Raw genomic sequence first — 24,535 nt, forward strand, 5'->3', positions numbered from 1 at the left:
ATTTTTTAAACTATTTAAAGTGTTTTTGCACGCTACATTTTAGGATTTCTGTTTTATCAAATTCATCCCTGTGGTGTGAATCAATATAGAGTTCTATAATAACGAAACTTTTTTTAAAAGAAAAAAAAATCGGTTATTTTCAAACGAATTTCGCACAAATGAAGTGGAGACGAAAGGATTGAAATTAGTAGTTACAAGAGCTAATCAATGCACACGAAAATTTTTTGAGATCTTTTATTTGCAGAAATTTTTTCATTTTATCTAACTCTGATTGTAGCATTATAATATGTAGAATAATAAAGTAAAATTTTTTTAAAAATAATAATGGTAACTGCTATTATATCAAGTTTGATTAATATACCATTTTTATATGAATTAAAAAAAAATTGAAAAAAGGTTGTTCTTTTCCACCATTCCACACGTGCTAAAGAACATATGTACTTTTTATATTTTTCACACAATTGATGATGATTGACATTTCTACATGATTGTGTGATCTTGCAACAAATTCTCACTCCTTAATGCAATCAAGTAATTTAAAGTCAACAATGCTTGGAATTGTGGGGTGTAATTGTAATCATAATGCTGATTCAAGTCCATTTTCACATTAGCAGCAAAATTTTCTTTTCAATAGACAAGAATTGAAAGTAAATGGTAACAGTTATTTATTTTTGAAAAACATTCATTATAAGAAACAAATAACAAAAAGAATTTTGGAATTACATATTAAAAAGAATGCTAAAACACACACTATTTGTTATGCTTAGAATATATAATTTTATTTTTAAATTTCTTTGGATTAATGTTATAAGCAGCATATCTACTATCTGCCAGTGAAAGTCTCTTATCGGTTTCTTGCCTGGATTGATTTTTATAAGATGAATAGAAAGGTTTTTTAACTTTTTGTTGACCTTCCACATTGTTAGCATTCTTAGATTTCTTCTTCTTCTTTTTGCGTTTTTTGGAAGTGGTTTCATTTGTTGAATTACCATCATTTTCAGTATTTTTACTTTTATTCACAGAATCTGGTTCAGTTGTTTGGTTTTCAAAAACACCGCCATAATCAACAGGTTCACTTTTGAATCTTTTGGAGGGATGTTCTAAGGTACTAAGATTTAGTTTTGATTTAGGAGAATCTAAAGTAATATCCATGCTTTCGTCATTATCTAGGGCACTTTGACTGAAAGTTGTTTTTTTGGAATTTGAATTAGTACTATTTCTTGTTTGAGCATCAAAAGAATGTGTTTCAGAAACAGTTTCTGAATCTGCATTCTTGTTTTTCTTTGACCTTTTTCGTTTTCGTTTGGAATTGGTGATTTCATTATTGTCATCTGACATTGATTTATTGCAAGTCAAATCTGACTCCTCTTTTTCTTCATTGATTGCAGTGCAAAATTCTTCATTATTATTAGTGCTATGCTTCTTCTTTTTAGAAGTTGGAGACTCCACAAGGCTTTCAATATTTTGACGACTGTCTTGAACATGTTCCTCTTTATCATTACTATGAATGTTTGGTTCCATTTCACTTTCAACATTTACAGTTTTAGATTTCTTTTTCTTTCGCCTCTTTTTCTTCTGAGTAGAAGTCTGGGCACTCTTGTCATCAGTTTCTGAATCTTCTTTTATAGGTTCTGAATAAACACTGGTCAAAATCTTTTGCTTCAAGGCAGGAATTTGGGCTTTCTTCTTAAATGCTTGCACGTCATATTTTTCTTCGTCCTTTTGGCGGTATTGGCAAGTTTTCTTAATAGAGCACCAGCGATTCAATTCTTTGTCTTCAGCTTTTAATATTTCTTCAACTGAGAGTCCAAAATCATTTGGAACTACTCGGCGATATTTGAATCGAACAGGCATGTCAGCAATTACATCTTCACAGTCCAATTTATAGTATTCCTCTAAATATTCATCAAAAGATTTACCATCAGGATCATATAAAGGTTTTGGATCTGATAAGACTCTAGCAAATAAAGATTTTTTCCTTCCTTTTCTTTTTCTGTCTTTGGATTTTTCCATCATTTCTTTGACAAAAAGAGCTCGGGCATTAATATCATGTTCATCATCATCAGCATTAGAACATTCCGCTGTGGTAGCAGTTTCAACATCATCAACTTCTTCTTTGACGTCTGGATTTTCAGACCTAGACCAATGATTCCAGTCTTCGTCATCGATTTCTTCATCATATTCAAATACTGGTTTTTGTTCTTCTTCCACTGCATAATATTCCTCATCAAAAAGCTCTTTCATTTTTTGATCATGCTTATCTGGATCAAAATCACTTTCAATATCATCTTCATCGAAATTCAAATTATCTTTGCCAGTGATTTCCTGCAATTTAAAAAACTTATCTTCAATCTCCTTACGCTTCACAGCTTTCAAACGCTTGAGTTCTTCTCTTTTTTGCTCTTTCTCTCTTTGCTTCCTTTCGGCATACTCTTCTCTTTTCTCTTTACGTTTGCTATCTTTTCGTCTCAAAGAATCACCCATAGTCCTTGGATATCTTTTAATAAAATCAGGATCAGGTTCTTCAAATCTAAAGTTATACTTGTGCTCGAATTGCTCTTGCGCATCTTCCATCTTCTCATCCTCACTTAATTTTTCAAGCTCTTCTAAAACATGAAAGTCATCATCTTTTTCTAAATACCTTTTGTTTAAAAAGAAGTCTTTAAGAAATTTCTCTCCTTCATCCAAATTTGGATCATTCCAACACTTTTGAAGGTAGGATAAATCTTTTTTGGAATCCTCTGGAATTTCTGCATCACAGCCTTTAAGAAATTTAATCACACCTTCTTCATCATTATCATACTGTTTCCTGCTTTGTACCGGTTCAAGTGATTTAATACAATCTTCTTCATCTTCGTCATCATCATCCATAATAACACTTTTCAATTTCGCCAATTCTGCTTCATCAGATTTCTTCTTTTTTTCCTGACTTTCTTCTTGGCCAATATCTCCATTTTTTTCAAGAAGAATCTTCATCTCATAATCCTTAACAGTAACTGGCTTTGATTTTTTTGTTTTAGTTTTCGACTCAGGAGGTGGATCTTGGAAAGCAACAAAGTTCTCATCATAAATTTTAGGATCATTACCCTTTAAAAGGCTTAGTACTCTGAAAAAGTTTTCATCGAATTCTGATTCTTCTTCCTCATCACTCTCCGTAGATGAACTACTGACTTCTTCCTGCAAATTTTTATATCTCTGCAAAAGTTCTTTTTCTCTCCACTGATCGTATCTGTTTGCATACTCTTTGTTTATTTTTAAATCTTTTTCATTTTCTTCGCCTGATGAATCAGACTCAAACAGTTTAACTTTATCAGACATTTTTTTTAACCCTCTTGTTGTGAAGTATGACCAGCAGGTTAGAGTTCTGAAATAAATTATACAAAAATAAGGTTAGGGCTTCAGATAGTAAAATATGCATTTGATTCAGTATTATAACATTTAAATAAGTAAAATTAAAATAAATAAAATAACTATCTGTAAATTAACAAAAGGGAATATTTTGATACTAGCGATTTATTTCATCCTTAAAAATATGTATGTAGCAATTTTACTTTTTTTAACATAATACATTAATGCCAATATAGATTGGAAAAAATCCAGTATGAAAAATATCACATTTTACGAAATAATATTAATTTCATGATAACTGTTGCATAATGTAGTAAATATTTTGCGTCTATGCAATTTTTATTGTTATCAAAATACAAAAACTTTATTACATTAACTATAAATGGTCTGCACTGTTTTCCATTTATGATTGATATTAAATTAACTTGAAATGTTTTTATTATGTCAACAAACAATTCTGAATAGAAAGACATTAAATTTTTCATTGATAATTAAAAGAATTTTTTTATAAAAAAAAAGGGAGTTCTGAGTAAATATTTTTGAAGGGGGAAAAAAAAAAGCATTAAACTGATAACAATAAACGAGGCTCATTTTATTATGTATTAGTAATACATTTTTAAATATTCAAAAACAAGCAATAAATCGTGGAAAAATTCTATTTTAATAGGGAATTTTGTTAGGAAATTTACTCAATTTTAGGGAATTTTCTAATTTTGTGTATTAATACAAAAACCAGGAGATTTTTTATTAAACCAGTAGACCAGGAGAAACTGGCAAAATACAACAGTCTACAGGTAAATCCTGTAGGGTTGGGAGCTATGCTCAATGGATTTTCAGTGAATTCAGTCATATGTGTAGAGTAACACTCAGAAAAAGAATAGATTTTTCTAAAATTCTATTTAATTTTAATTTCAGGATAGATGAAAAATATCTTTTAAACAAGTTGCCAAATTATTAAAAAAGCCAGCTTCAAGTTCTCTTTGCAATTGTATTAGTAGTTATAGTTTAATAATTACCAATTCTCTTTAAATCAGAAGATGCAAAATTAACATTTTTTATAAATTATATTTTATAAACCAATAATTATAAAAGAAGAAAAATATGTGTCATATAATTAATAAAACAATTAATTAGGATGTATATTTATATTATCCTGCATATTTAATTATTTTAAATGTCTCTACATACTGTTGCAAATTGTTTTTGACAAATATTTGAAATTTATTTAGCAATTCCAATAAACCAAATACAAGCTAAGTGCCATTTAATGGAGTCAGTAAAAGAATCAGAAAATGCTTAATTAATCAAAGTTTTATTAACAAATTCCTAAAATAGGGAGAATTTTGAACACTAATAAAAAATAACTATGCATTAAACTGTATTTTATTAAAAACAGTTTTTCTAGCATGAATACTTTATATAGTTTTGGTGAAAAACACACAAGATACCTTTAGATTCTTCCACAGTTTGTTTAAGCTTTTGTTGGCCATGTGAGAAAAGAATTTTTATTTAGGTATTTGTAAATATGCACATTTAAGTTTTCATGCTCTTGGTATTTCCGGCAAAAATTAAAATTCCTAGCGCACTTCTGCATCCAAATAGTCTCGGTGTTGCCATCTAGTGTGGCAGAAACTAGACGTCCAAATTAACATGACCAACGGTATCTCACCCATTGTGGTGGTCCTGAAAGAGTGGATACCACCTCAGGAGAACACAATAGGTCTGCTCATCGCAAAGGCCGATTGTGCAGCTCATTGGAAATAAAAGTTTTCATGCTTTTGACAGCAAATAGGCTTGATATTCTAATTCTTTGTTGTCGACGGAAAAAAGCAAAAAGAAATATCTTTCTTGCTGAGTAAAAGAAATATATATATGGACAGTTTTCTCACAAATATTAAAACAATTCTATAGTCCCCTACCTGCAAAATGGTTAATAAAGAAAAAAAAAGCAGTTTTATTTAAAAGAATAAAAAAATACTGCACATTTATTTATAAAGAACTTTTTTTAAAATGACAATGAAACATATTGATAAGGGAAAAAAAATGAAGAAAAAGGAGGACACGAAAACTGCTGTGTAACAGAAAAGGAACAATGAATGACTGTAATTTTACTACATGAGTTTGCCCTTAAAAATGAAAACTAATTAAAAAGATTACTTACAATAGTTTAAATGCACAAATAAATCAAACAAAACATTTCTAATCTAAGAACTGACAAGAAAAATATTATACAAAGAAGCACACTTGAAGTTTTAAGACACATTGAATGGGTTGAAGTCACACTTGAGGTGTGACTAATCAATCAAATCTGTCAAAATGACCTCACATGCTTTATGAGATCCTACAGGTCAGCTGAAGGAGAGAGAAAAATAACACAAAGAAAAGTGTCAGGAGAAAAAAAAAAAGATGCTTGACTGAAATAATTCAAGACATTGATGTTTGTTTATTCTGAAGGAACAAAAAGAACATTGCTAACTCACACAATGATTAATCAAGAGATTTCATACATGTTCTTCATGCTTTTTATCAAATAACAAATGTAAACGGAACAATATACATGCTAGCCTGAATAAAATAAATCAAGATAATTTCCAGTAAATGCTAATGTAGTGAGGTAGAAAACTTAGATAATTAAAAAAAGAAATAAGTACCTAATCTTTGAGATTTTTATTAAACAACAAATGTAAATAAAACAATATTTATTATATTGAATTTAATTAAAAAAATAATTAAAGTAAATACAGCCATACTTATAATTTCTTATATTTTAAATAAAATCTTCAAATAATTTCATTTCAGTAATGGAATTAGATTTCTGAATTTTAAAAACGAAAGAAAAAAAAAACTATGATTTATTTGATTTAATTAGATTTCCTTTATTATCAGATTTATTTCTATTTAAACCAAGATTTTTTAAATTTTGATGATTTTTGTTAAAAGAAAATATAAAATTTATTTATAGTTTTGTTAAGCATATTATTAATCAATTTATAATTCTTACAAAAAATACACAACTAAAAATTAAGTGATAACAATAGCACACAATTAAAAATATTTACAAACTAAAGCTCCATCCAAATTTACACACACAGTGGTTGGACAAAATAGTGGAAACACCTCTACAATAATTTTTACAGCACAAAAACATTTTTAGATTTTTCTCAAAAAATACTAAAGAGAATTATTTTATAAATTTAGAAGTGTTTAGCATAGGCAATTTCTCATAATTATCAATGAAGTGTAAAGCTTTTGGGTTTGAGGGACTGACAATAAATTTTGACTGACAATGACTTTTGCTATAACTTGAAAAAATGTTCAATTAAATAAAAAATATTTTTGCAGAAATTTAAATTAATTACAAAATTATTGCTTTAAAATTTGTTTAAAGCAGCACAAGACATGAGTAATTAAAGTAGTTCTTTTATGCTGCGTGTGCAGAGGTAAATTTAAAATTTTTCTTCTTCATAATTTTGAAGTGAATTGTATTTTGCAACTAATAAAAAAAGTTCAATTTTAAGTAAAAAATTTAAAGCTATTTTCTAAGTATCCAGTCTTTTAAAAGATAATTCAAATAAGGGGTTTTCTAAGAATTTTAAGATTTATTAAAAATTACACATTACATTATTGGGAAAAAAAAAAGCATCTTTACATGTATTACCCATAAAAGTATCTGTTCTTTTGCATGTTTTCTTTGCCTATACAATCATAATTTGGTGTATGAACATTTGTTGTAAGGTATTATAATTTTTTATTTAATTTTGTCAAATGATAGAAAGTAATATTTGTAGGAAACCCCTTATAATTTTGAGTTTCCTTTAAAAAGTACAAAAACTACTTAGAAAATTGCTGTTAACTTTTTAAGATATTCAAAACAAACTTTTTTCATTCATTACTTACACATTGCATAACTTTCAACGAATTTTTTTAAATTATAAAGCAAAAATTTGTAATTAATAAACTTCTAAACATTTTGGTTACTTGAATTGAATATTTTTAAAGCTAGGGAAAAAAAAAAAACTTAAATAAGTATTTTCTAAAAATGTCCATTATATAAAGTTGAGTTTAAGAATTTTTGTGCAATTATTGCATAGAATAAGCTAAGTAATAGTAACAAGTTTCAAATTTTTTGCTACATTTTTTGGCATAGGGTGTTAAAAAACACTACTTTCTGTTTGTAATTTATTGTCGGTCCCTCAAACCTAAAAAAAAATTAAAACTTCATTGATAAGTATTTCTTGAGAAATATGAGAAAATGTATTAGAATAAAAGCGGTTGCATTATTTTGTCGACCCACAGTTTTGTTTTGGTTGTATAATTGTAAAATATAACAGAAATGATTTTAATTGTAGTTGAGTTAAACTCTATTCTATAATTTTGTTTGAGACAGTCCAATTTATGAAATGCGTCGTTCAAAATCTTGGTTTGGATAGTTGGCCTGTTTCTGATCTGTTAGGTAATTAATATTATTTAATTTCTGCATGAGGTTGATAGAAAATTCTTTTATTTCTAATCTACTAAATTTATTCAATTTCAAGAATTTATTTTTCGAAAATAAATAAAAGATTATTTTTAATATATGAAATAAACAAATGCAAGTATGTATACATGCAAAAAAATTTATATATTAAAAAAGCATTGTTAGAGATAATTGTTTTCTTTAAAAAAAATATTTTTTTTCCCTATGTGTTACAGTCATACAGTTAAACATGTTTGGTCAATATTTAAAATAATTATTTGATAAAAAAGAAATTCACATTTTTGAATTTTTTTAAATTTATTCTCTTTGCACAGTCATTTAACTTTTTTTTTGCATTTGGATTTTCAATTATTGTATAATAAAACGAACAATGAAAATGAATAATATAAATCTTTGCTGCTTTTGCTCATGAGAGAGAGAAACAAGCAGAAAGTTTGAATATATATATATAGATACAAAAAGAAAATAAGATAGATTTATGAATAAAAGAAAAATAATAATAAATTTTATTTACTGAGCATGAGTTGCAAGTACATAGAACCCATAAAATAAGTTCAAAATACAAAGAAATTTTTTTTTTTTAAAGAGAAGAAAAATGATTCATTAGAAAGCATTTTTTTTTTTTTGTGTGTGGTTACAATAGTGTGAGCTGATAACAAGATTATATATCTTTTCCTTATGCTAAACATTTCACTAATTTTTTTCTTGTCTTTAATATTTTTACATATATTATGATCAAGAGAATGAAATAATAATTATGTAAAACAACAAAATATAAAGAAAAATAGACAGTAAGCACTTTTTTCTTAAGTTTAGAAAGATGGAAATCAGTAAAAAGTCTCAAGCCTGTGCTTATACTAGTACCCATATATGGCAACGTTACTTTTAAAAAGTAACGAGTAAAAGTACAAGTATTTTTAAAAAAAGTAACGAGTAAAAGTGCAAGTATTTTTAAAAAAAGTAACGAGTAAAAAGTACAAGTACTAAACAAAAAAAGTAACGATTTAAAAGTACGTTTCTAGGAAATCGAAAATTCAAGGTAACCTAAAATTTTATTGAATAATATTCTTATGGTCTTTAATGTTTTTGCAAAATTGTTGTTATTTAGTTAATTATTTTTAATTTTGAAAGGTATGGACATTAATTTATTTTTAAATTCGGAAGAATATTATAATATAATTTTATAATCTAATCGTATAATATAATTTTAAAATCAAATATAATTTTGATATCAAACTTTTCATGGATTTGCATGAAAAAGAAACTTTATCTATTGATTTTAATTTTCAGTTTATTATTTTTATTTATTTAAATTACCATTGATTTAAAATTGTTTTACTCTATAGAGATGCGTTTTAAAAGCACAAACATAAACAAAGAAAACACGCCGTTTCAGATAGCTTTGTAATCTTTAAGTTAGTAATAAATAATTGAATGTGCAGTATAAGTTGAAACAAAACAGTCTACTGTTCAAGAGTTAAAATGGTAATTATAATAGTTTTCAATAGCACAAATTGTTCTGAAGTTCTTATAGATTTGACTGGGCGTTGTTTGACAAGGTCGGGCATAAACAAAATTTTAGTAAAAAATGTACTAGGTAAAAATGTATTTAGTAAAAAATGCATTAAGACAAAAATGTATTAATAGAGAGTTCAAAAGGAAAATTGAAAAACGTAATAACAAAATCCAACATTTTTAATTTAAAATGCATTAAATAAATGCATTAAACTCGAAAATGAATGAAAATAACTTGTTAATTAATATTTTTATTCATTTTGCAAAATAATTACATTTCGAAAGTGGTGTCACTGAGTCTGCTGCGAGAATTTCTCAGAACGTGCTTAGCCACGCTGAATAAGCTCTCCACGGGAGCACTAGAATGTACTGCAGTATTATATTTCACATATAATTTTTTTACGATTGGCTATTGATTGGATTTTTTTTTCGAAAGCTTACCGAGTTTTAGAAAAAAGTAACGATTTCATTCGACATTTCCGTTACAAATACTTGTACTTTTTCCCTAAAAAAGTAACGAAAGTGCAAGTAAAAGTACTAAATTTAAAAAGTAACGAAGTACAAGTAAAAGTACGTACTTTTTACTTGTACCGGCGGTACAAGTAACGAAAGTAAAAGTACTGCCATATATGCTAGTACCTAAAATACTTTCAGTGTATCCTTCACATTACATAATACTAATTAGCAATATAAATTTAGTTCAGTTCAATTAAAATGTATGCATTTAATTTGAATCATTTTTAGAAGCTGAACTTTTGTTCAACTAAAACCAATATTTCTTTTTCTTGTAAATTTGGTAAATCTAAATCATATATATTTAAAAAAAATCATTCAACTCAAATCACTACAATCCTGATTGCATGGTTCTTCAATTAATGGGTAGATTAAGCAATTCATAAGAAAAATATTTATTTGTTTTTATTTTGCCATTTCAAAAGTTTTTTTCTTAAAAAAATAAATAAATAAATAAAACAAAAATTAAATTAAAATTTAGATGTGCATATTTCAGCCAGTTTTTCAGTATTTAATAATAATATATTTCTACTCTCAACTATATACAGTGTAACGTCCCATATCCGGACGTCCCTTTTCCGGAAGGGTCAATTTCCGGGACACTTTTTAACAATCAAAATAAACAAACATTTCTTCATCTTCCCCACTCTCTTAAAAAAAAAAAAAAGTATTTTGACAGGTTTTTTCCTTTCTTAGCTTCTAGTGATCCATGCATTAAACCCATAAATCAACAGAAAAGAGAACAGAGTATCTACCAAGACCGTACCATTAGTAACGCTCCTCCCCTGGAATGCAAGAAAGGGGGGGGGGAGATTTGTTTTCAAAAGAGCATAATTGAGTCCCCTCCCCCCTTCTTTCCTGCGCAGCTGGCTAGTAAAAGAGGCATTTCCTGGAACCTTTTTGATAAAGTGTTAGGGAAAGAAGTACTGTGAAAAAGGGTAAACACAGCAAAGGTTAAAGTGGAGGGGGAATCCCCTTTAGTCACACAAGAAAAAATAAAGAGAACCCAATCAGCATGCCACGCCTTTATGCTTGATTGATAGCCAATGACAGGAGAGAAAATAAGAACTTGTCACTTCCCCCCCCCCTTCAACTTGAATGACAAGTAAGAAGGAAATGAATTTTGCTTCTTCACCTACCCACCTTAATGAATGAACAACGGGAATTTCCCCTTCTTGCTTGAAACGTTCTAGTTCAAAATGGCGGAGAGAGCAATTAATATTTTCATAACTGTAAATTTTTTTAGTTTCCTATATTTATTTTTATAATAGCAATAATTATTATTTTTTAAATATTTTGTTTTTGATTGATTAGATATCATTCTAATACTAAAACATTATTGCCCGAAAAATAATGTTATTTAATTTCTGCTTCTTAGATTCAGATCATTTTAATCTCTGTTTACCTTGGGGGTCTATTATACGGAAAAATCGATTATCCGCACTTCGGAAAGTCTCGCCGATTCCGGATACGCGACTTTCCACTGTATTCATAAAAAGGGGTTGCCAGAGCTTCAGAAACTTTGGACTTTTTTGGGATCCTTCTTAACTCACTACCATTAACCAATCGGGCTTGGGTGACCCTGCCAATTGCTTTCGAACGTTGATTTTATTCATCATATATAATTTAAGAAATTTTATTAGGGAATAGAAACATCGAAAGCCTCTACTTATTGCTGAAGAAAGTAAACAGAAACAATGTTAATAAGTAAGAAAGAATCTAAATTGTTGAAGCAAAATTTTTTGAACAAAAATACTTCATCAAAATAATCACGGATTTTATTGGTCCAAGCCAGAGGACTTTTAATTTGTTAAAACAATAATTTTCAATTGAGGGCCCTCTCGAAATAGAAGCAAACCAACCACTTCAAAATTCAAATCGTATACACAGTTAGAAAAAAATAGTACAATATAAAGAATTTAATAAACTAATCAACTAAATATATGGTTTAGAAATATTTCGTTGAACCCTAGAAATAAAAATATTTCTATGATTTAATTTCTCATAATTTTATTATCTTAGGCACACTAAATTTTTTAAAAGTATATTGAGTTTATTTTTCTTGATGTCTTTTTAGAAAAATATTATATAATCATTAAAATAACATAGGAAAATGCTTTAAATTTTCAGAGATAAACTACTAACATCACAGTCACAGGGTTAACTTTTGAGAATTAATTAACAACTGATAAAAATGGCATCGTTTTTTTCTTCTTCAATTGAACACATAATCATCATAAATACCCAATAATAGATCCAAATTATATATTTCTTGGCATTAAAAATATCTGTAAAAGTCATATCTACTAAATAGAAACTTTTTAAATTTATTGTATGAACTAAATATAAGAATTTTCATTACAGCTAAACTAAATTGCATAAAATAAATGGATTGCACAAAATAAAGCTGAATTGCATAGGAACAGATACTAATAGAAAGTCGTAGTTAAAATTTTTTCCCAGGCATATCTAGACAATATTTGTAAATATATTTTTTTAATTTGAAGTGACAAACAAAATGACTAGGTCAATGATAAATAGATAAGAAAAATTGTTCTAAGCACACAAATCTGATAAATTTGCTTTTGAATCAATACAGTTGAATCTTGATCCATTGTTCTTGCACCTTTTTTATTTTTCTGATTGCATTGTATTGCTTTAATAGTACTGTCTCAAATTATATACTTATAATGTCAATAATACCCGTTTCTGTTGTTTATGAAAGTAACAAATTCCCGCGTCTCTTATTCAGAAATTCTATTGACATTTACAAAAAATATTGAAATTATTATGTTTTGAGAAGAAAAACAGTAACTTCTGATAATAACGATGACGAAGAGAAAAGTTACAGTTAGGGGAAAACTCCTCAAACAACACGTTTGATGTTCATGCATCAGTTGATGAAAATGCAGAAATTTAGAAATTTGCAGAAATGATGAATTTGCAGGAAATGCAGAATTCCAACAACACTTTTACAGTGTTGTTGGTTCTAGAAATGGTAGCGGAAGCTAAAGAAGTACTAAGTGACACTGATGAAAATGGTAAAACAAAACAACAAAGAGTGTCAAAAATTTGCAGATCCTAAATCCAATAAAAGAACAGCTTTCTGCATTCACACTAATTTAAAAAAAAAAAATAACTATCTATTATAAATGTTGAAAATGTATTGTTTATGCTAAGATGATAAAAGTGCGCTTGAGCAAATTTTTCTTTAAATGTCAAAAAAAAAAAAAAAAAAAAAATAGAATAAAAATTGTTTATCCTATATCAAATATGCCGATGACACCAATGTCATAGGAAGGTCAGAGAGAGCAGTGAGAGAGGCCTATCTGGCTCTTGAAACTTCTGCCACTAATATGGGCCTTACCATCAACGAAGATAAAACTAAATTTATGGAATCTCCAGCCACACTGTAAATCATGATCCTTTATTCATAAATGGTTACAATTTTGAAAAGGTTAATGAATTCAAATACCTTGAAACAATGATCAATGACCAAAACAGCATAAGAACAGAAGTAGACAACTGAATTAAAATGGCAAACAAGTATTTTTTTGGACGAAGAAAGCAATTACGATCACGCTTATCAGACGAAAAACCAAAATTAAAATTTATAAGACTCTTTTTCTACCTGCATTGCTCTATGCAAGTGAAACATGGACACTAAATGCAGAAACTCAGTGTACCCTTGGTGCTTTTGAAAGGAAAATCCTTAGAAATATTTTTGGCCCAGTACAGGAAAGAGGCTGTTGGCGAATCAGATACAACTTTGAATTATATAGACTCTATGGACAGCCACAGATAGTGCAGGTCATCCGAAGCAATAGATTAAGATGGCCTGGTCATATCTGGAGAGGTCCAGAAAACAATGCACTATGAATCGCCACCTTCAATAATCCTTCTGGATCTCGGGCCAGAGGAAGACCTCCAACTAGATGGCTGGATGACACTACTAAAGATTAACAACTGGAAAAAAGTCGCCATGGATAGGTGTTGGAGGCTACGCGTGGTTGAGGCAGCCAAGGCCTGTAAGGGGCTGTCGTGCTGAAGAAGATATCAAATATATATTAGTTTTCAATTAAAATTCCTTATATTTGTAATAAATTTATCTCTTTTCAAATGTTTTCAAGCCTTTATTTGATATTTTATGTAGACCTGCATCCGTTATTATCATTAGACATCATGTACAATGAATGGAATTACGACAAACGATCAATCAAGTTTATAGTCTAGTTTATATCAGGCCATGAAATTTTCACTCGTCATTGGTGAATGAGTTTTTCGAGCAGACGAGTAAGTTTTGGCCTGTAAAATGTTGTGCTTCAAATCCCACTACTATCCAATATTTAGTCATCACATGCAAAATGTGGGTAAATATAAAAAAGCTACTTCGGAAAACCCTTAAGACCATAGCACAAGAAATTTGCTAAAAAGACTTATAATTTACTTATAATTAGAAATTTGCTCAATAAATAAGTATCCCAAAGAAATTGTGAGTCACAAATGGAATTTTAGCTAAGAAAGTTAGCATGCGGACATGAACATGATGCATATGGGAACATTCTTGCTGATTTGTAGATAATATTAGAATCATTGAAACTTTGTTGTAACCACACTAAAAAAAAAAAAAAAAAAAAATATACAGTACAGAACCCGTTATCCGGAAATCAGAAAACCGGAAGATCAAAAAACCGGAACGAAATTCGAAAAATTTTCCAGCCATTTTTTTTCAAAAAAATGCGTTTTTCCTCATAAGATTTCAGGATTTTTCGTTCTTTTTTTAAAGATGTTTGTTTACCTTGCCATCATTTTGGAAATAATCATTAGAGTATTACTTCATCGTTTTTTTCTTCTTTTTAAGATTATATCCAAATATTTTCTTTTTTTTTTAGTTGGGTTTAACAATAAAAAAAAAACGGCTTTTTGTTGAGATTCAGAAAACCGGAAAAATCAGTTATCCGGAATAGCGATGGTCCCGATCGTTCCGGATAATCGGTTCCCTACTGTATTACTATTTTTTACAATAAATATGTTTCAATTCTACTGCACCCTTTTATGGTTTCAGTCACCAAAAAAGTGAAAATCTGAAAATAGTGGTGAGCAAGAATTTTAGTTTGTCCATTACCTTTAAAACTGTAAATTAAACTGCTATATATGAAAATATAATCATTCTAACAAATGTTATTAAGTGAGATTTAATTTTTATTTAAAAAAAGATTTTTTTTTTTTACCTACCCATTTCTGACTATGAATCAGTTTATTTTAATTATTTTCAGTTTATTTAAGGTTTATTTTAAGGAGCACAAATGTTTGACATATTGATTCTGCAAGACATATAATTTTTAATTTAGCATAAAGATATGTTTTCAAATACATTAATATAATAATTAAAAAATATATTTTAATTTGCAACGATTTTAATAAAAAAATGAATATATGCATATGTTATCTGCTGATATAGTAGAAGTTAATATAGATAATAATAAAGTATTACAAATACTATGGGCATTGCTAAGAAGATGAGATAAATAAAATTCAATAAATCTTAATAAAGTACTCTGCTTAACAAAGTTGTTAAATCCTGATAATAAGTTCATTATATGGAAAATTCGTTAAATAGAAAATCACCCCTTAAAATACTTAATCAACACAAAATAGGTTCTAAATTTATAAACACTAGACATAATTAAAATAGCAATTGATACACCTTTATCTTGTAAATTAGTATCTACTATTTATTTTATTAATCCCAACCATAAAAGAAATCTGCATGGAAAGCAAGAATAGAACAAAACATTATCCAGTGTTACACTATCATACTACACAGATTTTCAACTAAAAAAAAGTTACATTTGTGTATGAAATTTAAGCTGCATTTATTATATAAGTAATTTTATATACTACCACATTATTTTTAGGTTTAAATTGCTACTGATATCTGTTAATTAATCTGTAATCTGTTAAATAAAATCTGTTAATTATGTCTGAGTTTCTCATTCGAAATGCAAACAAAAAAGGAAAGGAATTTTACTGTTTTCTCTAAAAGCTAAGTGGTTTCGAAAATCAATTCAAGGTCATATCCCCCATAAAATTCGTTAACAAGCTTGAAATGTTCTGAAATATTTTGGGAAATAGGGAAAGTGGATCTCAAAGAATAGTTCGTTAAATAGACAATTCACTTCGCTATTTAGAAGTTAATTTACGAAGAAATTTTAAAAATGTTCTTGGTCCTTCGAAAAAGTTTGGAAGTTTGTTAAATAGAAGTCCGATTGTATGTTTATTTAAGTCAGAATAAGAGTAAGCACACTTGATTCAATTAAAAAATAGTAAACACAGAAATGCAGATTATGAAAAATGTTAAATTCGTTAATTTCACTGAATTTTTAAGAATGCATCTATAATGAAAAGTGAAGCTTATTTAGCTTAATGCATCCATATTGAAAACTGCAATAAGGCACAAATCTCTTTGCTACACTATTCTTATGAATGAAGCAAACTATGCGAAAATTAAATGCAATGAAAAAAGTAAATAGAAGTAATCTGCAATTTATTCACATCTAAAATTGTTTGAATACAGGGCTAAAAAATGACCTTTCATATTTTTATAATAATGAGCTGTAATTATGTTAGTTGATATGAGGGTTGCTATTTATATTTCTGGCCTTGGCAACAGTAAGTGTTGCTAGGCGACCGCAGACGATTTTAATCGAAAGTTTGATATTTTTAAACATAAATTCAGCAGATGATTTAATATTATAGCTTCATTTGTGTAGTTGACAGTAAATTGAAAAGTTCTTCTCTTTCAAAAAATGGAATTGAATCGTGAAAATTTTCGTGCCATTATTTTTCATAACTTTCGACGTGGATTGTCAAGACAAGAGTGCTTCGATGAACTTAATTCTTTATTCAGCGATAAAGCGGCATCCTACAGCACTGTAAAAAATTGGTATAACGAATTTAACGTGGTCGATGTTCGATCTAGGACGAATCCTGTGCGGGTCATCCAAAATCCGTTGTTGTGCCAGAAAAGATCGATGCTGTGCGTGAACTGATAAAGCAAGATCATCATGTGACATACCGTGAGATAGAGGCGTCTTTGGACATTAGTATGACTAGCATCAATAAAATATTGCATGAATATTTGAGGGTAAAAAAAAATTTGTTCGCGTTGGATCCCGCATAATCTGACAAATGCTCAAAAAAAGGCTCGTGTCGATTGGCGCAAGGAAATGTTGGAAAAATACGTTCAAGGTACATCAAAGGCTGTGTATAACATCTACACGGGTGACGAATCATGAATCTATGCATATGAGCCGGAAACAAAACAGCAATCAACTGTATGGGTCTTCCAAGACGAGGCAAAACCAATAAAAGTTGTTTGAGGAAGAAGCACATTGAAAGAAATGATTGCCTGTTTCTTCGGCATTAACAGTCATGTGGCAACAGTGGCGTTAGAGCAACGCAGGACGGTCAATTCTGAATGGTACACGATCATTTGTTTGCCAGAAGTCATCGGAGAAATTCGAAAAAAGCAGAAGAACAGGCGAATCATTCTTGATCATGACAATGCGAACTCTCGTACATCGACTCAAACAAAGGCATTTCTGACGGAGCGAAAGATCAAACTGATGGGTCATCCGCCGTACAGCCCTGATTTGGCACCCAATGACTTCTTATTCCCACACATCAAAAATAAATTACGTGGACAACGATTTTCAAACCCCGAAGAAGCAGTTGATGCATTCAAAACGCATAGTTACCTCAATCGGACTGGAAAAAGTGCTTTGAAAATTGGTTCAAACGCATGCAAAAGGGTATTGATCATCATGGAGAATATTTTGAAAAACAATAAAACCAATTTTGATCCTACATATTTGTTTTTTTTTTTCATTATTAGGCCAGAAATATAAATAGCAACCCTCGTATCATAATGGAAACATAGCATTTTACGGTAAATTTTATTAACTAAGATATTTATATTGTTTAAATAGTCAAATGTAGTATAAAATAGTAGAGCAGAAAAATGTCTAATATAAACATATAAGGATTTAGAAAAGAAGGCACAACTTGTGGGACTTTTGGTTAAAAGGGAAAAAACTAAATGCATTGTTATTGACAGAGAAAACAGACCAACCATGAGTGCAGTAAATACTGAACTTGGTTTTGAAAGGATGATAAAATTCAAATATCTTGGCTCAATTATCATTGAAAAAAAAAGGAATTAAATCAGGAGATAAAGGCTAGACTGGCAGCTGGAAACAGATGTTATCCTTCAATGCTTAAGTTGTTTAAATCTTTTCTGCTATCAAGAAAATTGAGACTAGAATTAAATAAAACAATAATTAGACACACTGTCCTATAAACAGCAGAAACTTGGACTATCACTCATGATGAAGAAAAAATACTTATGACTTTTGAGAGAAAGATCCTCAGGAAAATATATGAACCAATCAAAGATGGGGATTTTAGGAGAATTAGTAACTTAAAGTTAAGTATTATATCTATGTAAAGGAATAGATATAATAAATTTAATAAAAATAAAATGAATACAATGGCTCAGACATCTGAAGCGAATGAGTGAGAAAAGAACAACAAAGAAAATCTATAAAGTAAAACTAGAGGGAAAGAGGAAGGTCGGGCACCCTAGAAAAAGATGGTTTGATAAAGTAGAAAGAGATCTGGAAAGAAAAAAAATCGAAAATTGGAGGATAAGGTAAAGGAAGCCAAGGTCCTCCTCGAAGAAGTAAGTATAAAATAGCAATAGTAGCACTGATTTTTGATACCAATTTATGTGAACAGATTTTTTCTAATGTCAAACAACAACCCAGTGGACTTGCTTTAAGTCCTATGATGTTTCAAATTTTAATTATAAAATTTCCCGATTTTTTTGTCGAACAAGAAAAAATTTAAACATCACAGAAAGGTCAAGAAGTACTATCATCAGAAGGTCAAGAAGTACTATTTCAGTTCAATTGAGAGAGCTTTGATACTTTTTTTACCAACTTCACTTAACATTTTATTGTGTTCAATCATTTTTAGTGATGTAACGAATAGTGATGGGGCCGAATACTTACTTTTTAAAAATTTCTCTTTTGATTGTAATTTTCAAATTAGAAATGAAATAAATATTAACAAAATTGCTTTTTTAATCTTTGTAAACTTAAAAATTTTTTAACAACTTGATTTATTTTTTGTAATAATTTAAATATCTTGATGCCAATAACAAGGCAATATGGCTTTTATAAATCTAAATAATTTATAATAGCATATTTTAGTTATAGCCATACTTGTAATTTATATGCTATTTTATTTAAAATAAGAACTCATTACTACTGTTAAATGTATTCTTAACTTTCTTTTTTGTCAGAAAAATTATTAAAACCCAGAAAACTAAAAACTTATATGTCAATTTTTTAAAATCATTTAACAGATTAATTTTCTTTAATTCAGGATGTTAAGTTATTTACATTAAAATATAAATATTCTTCACTTCTACTTACTACCCAGTGAGACATTAAATTTTAATTGCCGATTCAGATAGTATTCACACTTCTATTTAACAAACTATATATATTTGTATTTTAATGTAAAAGATTCCAATGCTTGTTTAAATACATATGATGATAAATTTGCAACAAGAAAACATTTTAATTTATGTAACATTATTAAATACACTTATGTATTATACAACTTAAATTGAGTAAATGTTAGATTTTCTAATAATTAATGCAGTGAAATGTAACTCTGCAATATTCATGATTAAATATATTTAAAAGCACATTTAAAAAAATATCTTTCTTTATTGTTATGAATTTGTTCAGCCAAATATCTAATAATATTCATATTCAGCCGAATAACCCGAACACCGAGTAGTGGCCGAATATTCGTTACATCCCTAGTCATTTTTATTAGTTTCTCAGCTATTTCTAGCTCTTGCATTGTAACTGTTGAATTGTAAGAGTTAAACAAAAAAAGAAGAAAAAAAGAGGTTCAATATACTGTATCTTTATGGAGTAGACTATCAGAATAACAGTTTTATATTTTTTTCTCTTAATAACCATTTAAAGTATTTATTATCTATAAAATTAATGTAAAGCAAGCATATTTTTTGTCTGAAATAATTGCTTCAGAAATAATGACAACTATACTCAGCCTTTACATATCAAGTTTGTTATTAAAAGCCAGAAAAATTCGTTTTTGATAAAACAGTTTCCTTGCTAAAAAGTTACTTCTTGTAGAAAATTTAGGACAAATTAAAATATATTTTTATATTTAAAGACTGAATAAGTCAATTAATAATTTATGTTACTTATAGTGCATTTATGTGTCTTATAGCGAGTGAAAGAAAAAGGAAATGAAGAAGAAGCTTGAAACACCAGATATAATTTTGACATGGAGCAAGACTCTACGGAAACACTAACATGTGTGCTAACAGAATCTAATGTTATTCCCTTTCACTACCAATGTTTCTTACTAGATATAAGAAATAAGGCACTGACAGAGCTAATTGTGTTTTAAACAATATTTGTCAGTGCAATTTTTAAAATATTTTTTTTCATGAAGAAATGGTGTATACAGATAACATATTGTCCAACATTTTTATTGTTAAATTATTTATTTATATAAAAATAATAAACTGGTAAGAATTTTAGAATAGCTTTAGGATGAACACTATAGCCAATTATTAATCTGAGGATAAGGGGAAATTGAAAGAATTGGCAAAAAACAAGGATGTATAATGATATAATATATTGAGGCACATACAAGCATTTGTATATAACAGTGCTTTTGAAACAAATCAAACCAACCTCAAAATTATACAAATTAATATTTTTAGACAAAACTAACAACAAAATTATGTTTTGATGCTTTCTTCAGCACAATTTGAAGAAATAAAATTGTGCACTTTACTCTGATATTATATTTATACATCACACAAATAATAGCCAACGAAACTTAATATGAATTAAAACACCAAGTAAAAAATTATCATAATAAGGAAGGAAGACACAAAATAAAATAAAAACACAATTTTTAGAAACAATCAAATTGGATTAACATGAAATAATAAAGACACAAAACTAATAAACTGCTAGGTAAAAAAAAAAAGCACGTAAAAAATTATAGCACATAAAAAATTAAAACACTATTTTAAGGACTATTTAAACAACAAAAATGTTATCAAAATTGTGTCAATAAGAAATAATATTGAACATGAAATACAACCAATAAAATATAAACATGAAAAAATATGGCAAATAATAAATCAATCATCGGCAATAGAATGGCAGATAAGAAATTTTTATGGAGAGCATGATGTATATAAACACCAATTTTTTTAAAAAACATAGTGAAACGGTCCTACAACAGCAAGTTGTTGGAAAAGGGTCCTTTACGGTGATTAAAGTTCAAGAATTTTGAGACCTAGGCATGACACCGCAATGTTACTATTGTGCACTGACCACCTTCACTACCAAAGTTCACTGATTTGAAGTTGAGTGAACTTGAAGACACAACAATGAATAGAACAAGGGTCCTTCACTACAATAGTTCAGTGGCTTAGCAACTATGATTTTCACAATTCATATAGGGACAGTAAAAACCGCAAATAAAATAGATTTTTAAGATAAAAATTCATTTAAAAGTAAAATTCTGCTATAATAAATAGGTAAGTTGCAAAATAATTTACTTCTGAAGGTACCATTAGACAAAATTTTTAATACATTATTAGAAAGCACATTTGTGTAGATTAATAAAAATTTTATAAAATCGCTGAAAACAAGTTGAATACAAGTTTGAAAACATTATTAGAAAACACATTTCAGTAGATTGATTAAAATTTTATAAAATTGCTGAAAACAAGTTTATTTGTAACTTACTTCAATATGACTACTTCCTAGTCCTAGTTGCAGCTTATACTTTTTGTCTGTACAGTTTGGTGTCTTTAATCATTCAATAGCAAAATATAGGCTAAAAAGAAAAATAATGAATTTAGATATCGGCTAATGTCCGTAACTCTTGTTAAATTTGCTAAAGAGAGAAAAAGATGAGAAACTGTTGTAAAATTATTCACTTTTTTTATTGTCTTTGAGAAATTTGAGTATATTTTTATAGTTTTTAAGTGTGAAAATTTTTTTTTGAGTAGATGAAGATAGATCAGAAGCCTTTTCATTACAATGACAAAATCCATTTGGTACCTTGGTGATAGTGGTTGGAACGGGAAGATTTCCGTAATGTGATTAGGGGCAAAATAATTGCCAAGTTTTGGCTAATTCTGGGCAGAGCCTCAGAGGCAACGCAAAAAAGAACATTATAGGAGGACAACTTGAAAGGCATAACTTATAGGGATAATTCTGTATCATGAACTGTCATGTCAACTACAATCGCCAAGGTACTAAATAGATTTTAAACTTGCAAAAAAAACCAAAAAAAAAAACCATGTAGATGTTTGCCCGGGGATGGCTATGAGTTATATATACGAGGAGTTGGTCCCTTTCTGTGATGTTTTTCTGTTTTTCGCAGACCACTAACCAGAAGTTGCCAAGATTTGACAATACTGCCACAGATCACAATACGGACATCTCCATTAATTTATAGCAAATCTCTACTTTTTTTTCTTAAAAAAAAAATAAATAAAATAAAATAAAAATCTATTTAGCTTTTTAGCGCAACAGATCACAACATGATTATATCCTCAGTTGCCTTGTTTTTACAAAGTTATGTTGCATCATCCTTCTTTTAACTTTCTGTTATTTCTTGTTTCCGACATGGTTATTCGCGTTGCACCTATAAGGTATTTTTGATTTTTTTAAAGTCAAGTGAAATTTATTCTAGTTTAAATAGTTAATTGTTACCTATTTAAGATTCTTTAGATAGATAAAGTATGAAAAAACTTATTTAATTACTAAAATATATGAAAAAACTGTATCACAAATAATTGCACGACATAAAAAAAACAAAGAAAAGTAAAATTGTAAAAAAACATTGAGAGTCTTGCATATCGGAACAACTTATTTCAATATCACATGCTAGCATAAAAATATTATCTTAGAGGCTGTCTGATTCAGAACTACCTTCATGTGAACAAGAATTTTTGCAAGAGGTCTTTGCAAATTGTTGTTACATTACTCAAACATAAGTGTTTTCCGCAAGTAGCACAAGTATACTTTGTATTTTTTCGTTGTTTATTTTTTTGACATGGCACGCACAATTTTCTTTTCTTGGCTTGATTTTCTGAGGCTTGAGAAGTTTTCTTCTGCCAATCGAAAGCGAAGTACTGAAGATAAAATTTTCTTGCTCTTGCGTCGTATCATTTCATCCATCACAAGTTGTTTAGCCAATTGACTCAAGAAGGTTCTGCGGTTTTTCACTTTGTAGCAATTTTTTACGTATATAACTTGACCATTTATACCTGCTACGTTGAGTAGGGCAGAAAATAAGATAAAATATAGATATTTAATTCATAAAAATATTATATCCATAATACTTGGGTCAATGGTAGCGTTGCACCTATGGGGTGATTTGAGCCGCTGCAACTGTCCATCGACAAGTTCGAAGGTCGGGAGTACACGGACCTTTGGGTAATCCAAAGATAGGAAGATAACATTAGGCTCGTCTCCCGGAAACATCTATTGACGGCAAAGGAGGTGGAAGTGCAGTAAAGATGCACATATGAGGTGCGTGCGTCTATCGGAAGGTTAATAAACTTAGTTAGGGTTGCCACTCAAATGTGGAAAAAAAATACTGTGTACATACTATCCACAATATATTAAAAGGAAGCAACAATCACCGTGCTCTTGTGAGAGCTATGTTGGGTAAATGAAATAGTTTAGTACAGCTGAAATATCATGGTTAAATACCCATAGATTACTCTTTGCACTGTCAAGACTTTTTTTGAATAACAAAAGCAAGAAACAAAATTCCCTGCATTTTCCCAGTTCGTAAAGAAAAAATCAAAATTCCTTGTTATTTTATGTGATTTCCAAACTCCCTGTATTTTCCAGGTTTTCCCTATGGAGTGGCAACCCTGTTATTAAATATTGAATCAAATCTGAATGCAAAGATGGAAATTTTGTCTAATAAAATCACTGAGCTGATAAAATTACCGAGTCAGTAAATGTGTATTTCTAACTATAAAAAAACAGACATCAGTAAGCTATTTTTAAAAATAAGTAAGCAAAGTACTTTAGTAGGAACTTTATATTAAGTCCGAAAACCTATTTAAAAGTAAAAGCATCAAAATGAGATAAATCAAGAGCAACCAGATAAAATAAATATGCAGTGTTAGATAATAAATTATAGAAAATTCACTTTGCTTATTTTTCCCTAATAAAAGGGATAACAACTTTTGATAAGAAACAAAATTATTCTATTTAAATAACTGAATAAAGTCAACATAATTGCAATGAACGCCAATACAATCAATATCAAACGATTTACACAAATTTAAAAAGCATGAATATAGTAATAATATTTATGGAAATTGAGTTTCATACTGAAATAATAAAACAATTTATTAAAAATCTAAAAGATTGCAGATAATGGAGATGAAAAATCACAAAACCATGCTCCAAAATAAAAACATCGCAAGGAATAACAAAGAGTTGAGGTGTTTCCCTATTTTTAAAAAAATTGAAGCCTACAGCAGCCGAGACTACTGAGGTTATCCATTGATATTCGATT

At 28.7% G+C, this 24,535-nt stretch overlaps 1 protein-coding gene across 3 annotated transcripts; it reads right to left on the reverse strand.

Moving 5' to 3' along the window:
* Positions 1 to 648: 648 nt before the first annotated feature.
* On the reverse strand, positions 649 to 24,495 carry LOC122271279 (protein KRI1 homolog). Of its 3 annotated transcripts, none has more exons than XM_087169075.1 (3): positions 24,349 to 24,495; positions 21,733 to 21,823; positions 649 to 3,364 (listed from the first exon to the last, which is right to left on the reverse strand). In XM_087169075.1, exon 3 carries the CDS (start codon positions 3,316 to 3,318, stop codon positions 751 to 753), a length of 2,568 nt encoding a protein of 855 aa, XP_087025201.1. In that variant the 5' UTR covers positions 3,319 to 3,364; positions 21,733 to 21,823; positions 24,349 to 24,495; the 3' UTR covers positions 649 to 750. The 3 variants fall into 3 exon arrangements, with proteins under 3 accessions (XP_087025201.1, XP_087025202.1, XP_087025203.1); XM_087169076.1 differs by having other exon boundaries at positions 24,164 to 24,458; XM_087169077.1 differs by having other exon boundaries at positions 23,340 to 24,445.
* Positions 24,496 to 24,535: the final 40 nt, after the last annotated feature.

The sequence above is a fragment of the Parasteatoda tepidariorum genome, chromosome 8, assembly GCF_982258835.1.
Source record: "Parasteatoda tepidariorum strain Cologne lab strain chromosome 8, Ptep-v5.0, whole genome shotgun sequence".
Classification (NCBI taxonomy): Eukaryota; Metazoa; Arthropoda; class Arachnida; order Araneae; family Theridiidae; genus Parasteatoda; species Parasteatoda tepidariorum.

What these genes read in the sequence shown, in the direction of transcription:
- LOC122271279 (XM_087169075.1), bottom strand. Translation starts at nt 3,318, where the DNA reads ATGTCTGATAAAGTTAAACTGTTTGAGTCTGATTCATCAGGCGAAGAA.